This window comes from Zophobas morio, unplaced genomic scaffold, assembly GCF_036711695.1.
Source record: "Zophobas morio isolate AGI-343-1 ecotype UQ-CSIRO unplaced genomic scaffold, CSIRO_AGI_Zmor_V1 ptg000026l, whole genome shotgun sequence".
In the NCBI taxonomy this organism is placed as follows: domain Eukaryota; kingdom Metazoa; phylum Arthropoda; class Insecta; order Coleoptera; family Tenebrionidae; genus Zophobas; species Zophobas morio.
In genome coordinates, this window is record NW_026972131.1 from 10,000,001 (window position 1) to 10,005,789 (window position 5,789).

Below are 5,789 nucleotides of genomic sequence, written 5' to 3' on the forward strand. Positions count from 1 at the left end.
AAATTCACAACAATTGAGAATTGAGATCGGGGCGGCGGGTATGGGTGGGGCCTAATCTTTGACTTAATTTTTTTCTTAATATACAAAGTAATCTTTGAACAAGACGACACTCAAAATAGTATATTATTAGCCAAAGTTGCAAAACTAAGTATCAAGAAAGGTAAAATGGAGCCCCGCCCACCCACCCTATCTCAATTGTGATGATTTTTTTATTCGCCGTGAAGCAAGGAGGCGGAGCTTAACTGCAAAATACGTATTTCTTTACAAGAAATTAAAAACATGTTTTTGAGTATCGTATTGCTCAAAAAATACTATGTGTATTAAGAAAAACAGACGAAATATAAAGCCCGCCCACCCACCCCATCTCAATTCTGATTAATTTTTTTAGTCATAGAAACCTAAAACGCATTTAAGATGGTAAATTTTTCTAACGAAATATGTATTTTACAATTAGGCTCCGCCCCTAGCTCTGATAACGAATGAAAACTCCATTATTATTTAGATCAGGGCAGGTAAGGGTGGAGCTTAATTTTTGGCTTTAATTTTTTCTTAATATACATAATATTCGTTGAATAACACGATACTCAAAAACATGCCTTACATGGTAATTCCTTCTAGAGAAATAATAAGGATTCATCAGAATTGAGATAGGGCGGGTGGGCGGGGCTTATATTTAGCCTGTTCTTCTGGATATGTGTAGTCATTTTTTCACAACAAGAAACTTAAAACTTGTTTAAAATGGTAAATTCTCGTAGACAAATATGGATCTTGCAATTAAGCCCCGCCCCTCGATCTGACAACGAATGAAAAATTCATCACAATTGAGAATTAAGATCGGGGCGGGTATGGGTGGGGCCTAATCTTTGGCCTTATTTTTTTCTTAATATAGATAGTATTCTTTGAACAACACAATACTCAAAAACATGTTTTTAATTTCTCGCAGAAAATAAGGATTTTGCAGTTATGCTCCGCCCCCTTGGCTCACGACGAATAAAAAAATTATCAGAATTGAGATAGGGTGGGTGGGCGGGGTTTATATTTATACTTAAAACGTGCTAAGATAGAACTGAACAATATTAAGTGTAGTCACCGGAGTGACTGGCCCCGCCCACCCACCCTCACTTTTCTTAGGGACTATATCATCTGCCAAATTCAGTCTTATCTTAGCAGTTACTAGCCCCGCCCACCCACCCTCACTTTTCTTAGGGACTGTCATCTGTCAAAATCAGTTTTATCTTAGCTAGTACAGTAGCGGTCATTTCTACGGAACCACTCGATAAAAAGTCAAGTTGGTAGCCCTGTCACCTAGTACTTTACGCCGAACGCGGTTGGTAGCGGTAGTTGACATGGCAATCGAAACTAGCACAACACGAATGTTTCGGTTGCCCTCAGCTATGCCGCACTGTATCCCGTGCAGACTGTATGTTCTGTTCATCTATTTATTAAAATAAAATATCTACATTGACAATGGGGCCATCTAACCTGTCAAATTTTTGACACATATGTTTTCCCCCAGAAACCCGTCAAGGTCACTTACACCAAACAAATTTTGAAAATTTACACTAGGGAGTGGTTCTATAGAAAAGATCGCGACTTTACTTGCTAAGATAGTACTGATTGTGGCAAATTAGATACCCTCTTAAAAAATAGAGGGCGGGTGGGCGGGGCTAGTACTTCTTTACGTAAGACTGATTTTGGAAAATGACATACTCTTTAAAAAAACAACGGGTGGGTGGCACTAGTATTCGCTAAGGTAAGACTGAGTGCCAATGATATACTTTCTAAGCAAATATAGGGCGGGTGGGCGGGGCAGGTACTTGATAAGATAAGAATGATTTTGGCAAATCACATACCTTCCAAGAAAATAAAGGGTGGGTGGGCGGGGCTAAAACTTGCTAAGATAGAACTGAACAATATTAAGAGTAGTCATTGGAATGACGAAGGGGTGGGTGGGCGTGTCTACTGTTTGTTCATAAAACTAAAAAAAAGCTAAACTTAGCTTACTTTTACAAAAAATTATCAAAAAAATCGTACATGACGTACTGAAGAGTTAATCGCCATATTTTGCCTTTTTTCTTAATATGTGTAGACTTACGTCAACAACAAGCAATTTAAAACATGAAATGACAATTTTTAGCTCTAAAAACAACGTCAAGGTCAACAGCAAGTTTATAAATCCCACTTAATAATTAAATAACATAACCCCCCCCCCCAATGTTTAGCTTGAAGTAGTGTTCCCTATTTCGCAAGCTTGTAGCGTTGCTTTAGCTGTTTTTTGTAGGTTGATTTTTTTTTTTTTTCAGAAAATGTAACCTAAATGCATATTTTTTTAATTCCACTTCTCCTTTCCATATCCAATTATATATAATTTTTTTTTAGTATAGTATGTTGAAAATATATGTAATACTCAATTCTGCGTTAAAACTTGGAGTAAATAGTTAACTTGTCATTAAACTTATCTTTTACGCAATTATTGTCTGGGTAACAAAACCGTTTTAATTTTAACCGGGCAGAATCGATGTAATACAATATCCAATTTTAAATGTATCGATTTTCCCGCCTTCGAAATGCACGATTCTGGTTGGTGAAATTCAAAAAATTGGCGGGAAAGGTCATGGCGTCAGCTTTATTATGTATCTACTAAAACACGTTTCGTGTGCTTATTGTATTTGTGATGGAATCAGCCTTGAACGTGAAGTCGTCACGAATTTAAACGTAAGTTGCGATTTCGCGTCCAAGAGCACAAAAAATTTGGCGCCAATTTTTGAATTTTTCGATTTTTCAACTTTTGCATTTTCAATTTTACGGTTTTCAAAAATTGAAGAAACGAAAAATTGAAAGATTAAAAAAATTTTGAATGTCCCAATCTTTCGGTTTTTCAACCGATTTTTAGTTTTTTCTGTTTCTTATTAAAATAGAAAAGCTGAAATATTAATAATAATTTCTAAAATAAACGATAAAAAATGAGTTTGGGTGAAGAGGTGATCAGTCGGATCATGTTGACGTTGAGGAATTGGCACGATTAAAATTTCGTACCACCTATATTAATTGTCCACTTTAACTTAGCAGATTGCCTGCGAACATTGAAGAATGAGATTTTTAATAATCAAGTTTTTGTTTTTGTTGCTACATACGGGTAAGAATTAATCGTGTGTAAACGTGTACTTTTAAATACACCTATTTTTTAATTGTTGAACATAAAAGTCCCTCATCAAAATGAACTGTATTTAAAAAAAATAACTACTTGAACTTGTTGGAATGTTGTTTGTCTATTTTGTTTCTCGTTTTTAACATTACTAACATTCGGCTTCTGCATGCCATTATGCTTTCACAAAATTCACTTCCAAATATGAATCATCTCATTTTTGTTTTTTTCTAAGTGCTTTTTTAGTCTTTCCGATATTTGGAATGAATTTATTTTTAGTTAAATTTTTCAATTACTACGATTTAAGTAATAGATCATTTCAGTTATTATCAATAGCCAAATCTACATTAACGATTGTATTTTGTACTAATACACAACGATTTTAAAATATTGAGTAAAGTGTGTTAAGTAGTCGTACTTTCATTGTATAGAAAAGTTTTTTTGACATATCTTGTTTTGTTTTAGGAGTTGTGACCGGAGACACTAAATGATTTTTCTTCTACCTAACTAAGTTTTGGCATTCTTAATGTACGTTAATTATTTATTATAATAACTGAAATGTGCGCTTCGTAGATCCTTACATGTAGATACCTTCGCACTAGATCTTAATACAACTAAAACTTTAGAATTGTGGAAGATATTTGCATTATAGAATAGGTTTATTTTTAATAACCAAAAACTCGTAATTTAGTGTAATTTCTAAAAAAAAAATATATATTCATTTTTGGTTGTTTGAAGTAAACGTGCGATAAATTGCAGCCCTAGATTCTTAGTACCGTAATAATAACCATGATTGCACCATTTTAGCCGAATCGGTACCACGTCCAACAAATAGGGAATTAGGTGATAGTAAGTATCCAAGACCACCTCACCCAAACTTTCATTACCTGCGTCGACAAACCTAACTCACTTATTACAGTTGCTATTGCAAACTCGATTCCATTTATTGGTTTTGGCTTCCTGGACAACTTCTTCATGTTATTTTTCGTAAGTAAAAACAAAAAATCACAATAAACTAAATCACAAACTGCGACCTCTAGGGAGATTACATCGACCTGTACCTCGGGTCTTACTTCTGCATGACCACCATGGCGGCGGCGGCCTTAGGCAACACCTTCTCGGACGTTTTAGGCATAGGCACGGCCTTTTACGTGGAACGACTAGCGAATAAAATCGGTTTTAGACCACCGAAATTGTCACCGATCCAGATGGACATGACGTGTTCCAGAAACGCCGCTAACTTCGGTCGCGTTTTTGGAGTCACGATAGGGTGTATTTTAGGCATGTGTCCGCTGCTATTCAGAAGACCGAAGGATGAAGAAGATTGTAAAGTAGACACGTAATGCCAGAAATAAAGTGGCGCTTTTTTAGTTATGAATTTTGGATTTTATTTATACGTGTTTTGAAATAATTTGGGCAGTTGGACAATCGTTAGCAATAAATACACTCAAAGGTTGTGCAAAGGCGGGTCGTTTTGACCCGCAAGCTTCCAAATGTTGTCTGTATTTTATTTTGCGATGGAATTAAGCCAACACAATAAATTTAATATTGGAAATGTGGAAAGCCAACTGGGCGCTATTAATAGAAGTGTCGTCTGTGTTGTAATAGCTGGATCAATGAACTATTTCTTGTTTTTCTTGTCTCTTTTAGAAGTCACTCAGGAAAGTTAGGGTTCAACCTAATTCCGACATCTGTGTTATAGTATTAAGGATGATTTTGAATCACTTGGAGTGTTGTTGGCAACCGTGCTGCATAGACATAACATTTCAGACTTTAAAATAAGCAGAAATCGTAGATTCCTGTTTGAAAGTTAGCAATATTCAGTCGTTGTGTTCCTGGTTATTTTGTGATTCAGGCGGGATCCCGAACCTGCTGCACTTTATTATATTGTAACGTAATCGTACTCACTTTTTGAGTGTAGGGTTTCCAAACTTCATAACTAAAATTGATAACCGATCTGTAAATAAGTGTTCAGACTTCTACAATGACATGCCTTAGGAGGTTTTTCTCTTAATATCTGTACATATTGGAGAAAGTTGTTTATCTGTTTACTTCTTCTTTAATAAACGAGCATAATGTGTATGCGGATTATTTCCACCCCATATTTTTCTTCTGTTGTAGTTCTAGATCTGGAAATACTCGTATTTTTGAGGCTTACCGTCATTCACGCAAAGGACGCAGCCAACCTGAAGATGAATATTCACATGAAAACGGCAATGAGACAGACAAAAGGTTTTAATTTGGGTGTTAAGTTAAAGCCTGAATTTTGACAATAGCAAATTGAGTGTTATAATTACAAGAACGGAAATAAACAACGTTGATTTAAGTCACACTCGAAGAATTTGCATGAGGTTAAATTATGTATTGCATAATCGTGGAGGCGACAAGGCCATTCTACCTTCATGGAATTAATTAAGAATACATTGAACACGGTCAAAATTAAAATAATAATTCGATAATAAATGTTCAAATTCAAGCTGTGAGAAAATAATTAGACGCCACAATATTAATTTAACTGATGATAATTTTCAAGGTCCTTTCTCTCAAAATGGGGTAATGCTTTAGATTAGTTTAAATGCCATATATTCCAAAATTCGCAAACAATAAAACAAAAGTAACACTTGTCAAAATTTCACACATTTCA

The 5,789-nt window shown here is 35.2% G+C and overlaps 1 protein-coding gene across 2 annotated transcripts in view; it reads left to right on the forward strand.

Moving 5' to 3' along the window:
• The window catches only part of LOC135136464 (transmembrane protein 65-like), a 9,046-nt gene extending 3,819 nt beyond the window's left edge, over positions 1-5,227 (forward strand). For both annotated transcript variants that reach the window (XM_064065742.1, XM_064065743.1), the window contains 3 exons: positions 3,953-3,994; positions 4,065-4,132; positions 4,186-5,227. In XM_064065742.1, coding sequence (XP_063921812.1) covers positions 3,953-3,994; positions 4,065-4,132; positions 4,186-4,488 — 413 coding nt within the window. In that variant the 3' untranslated portion in view covers positions 4,489-5,227. The remainder of the gene's footprint in view (positions 1-3,952; positions 3,995-4,064; positions 4,133-4,185) is intronic.
• Positions 5,228-5,789: the final 562 nt, after the last annotated feature.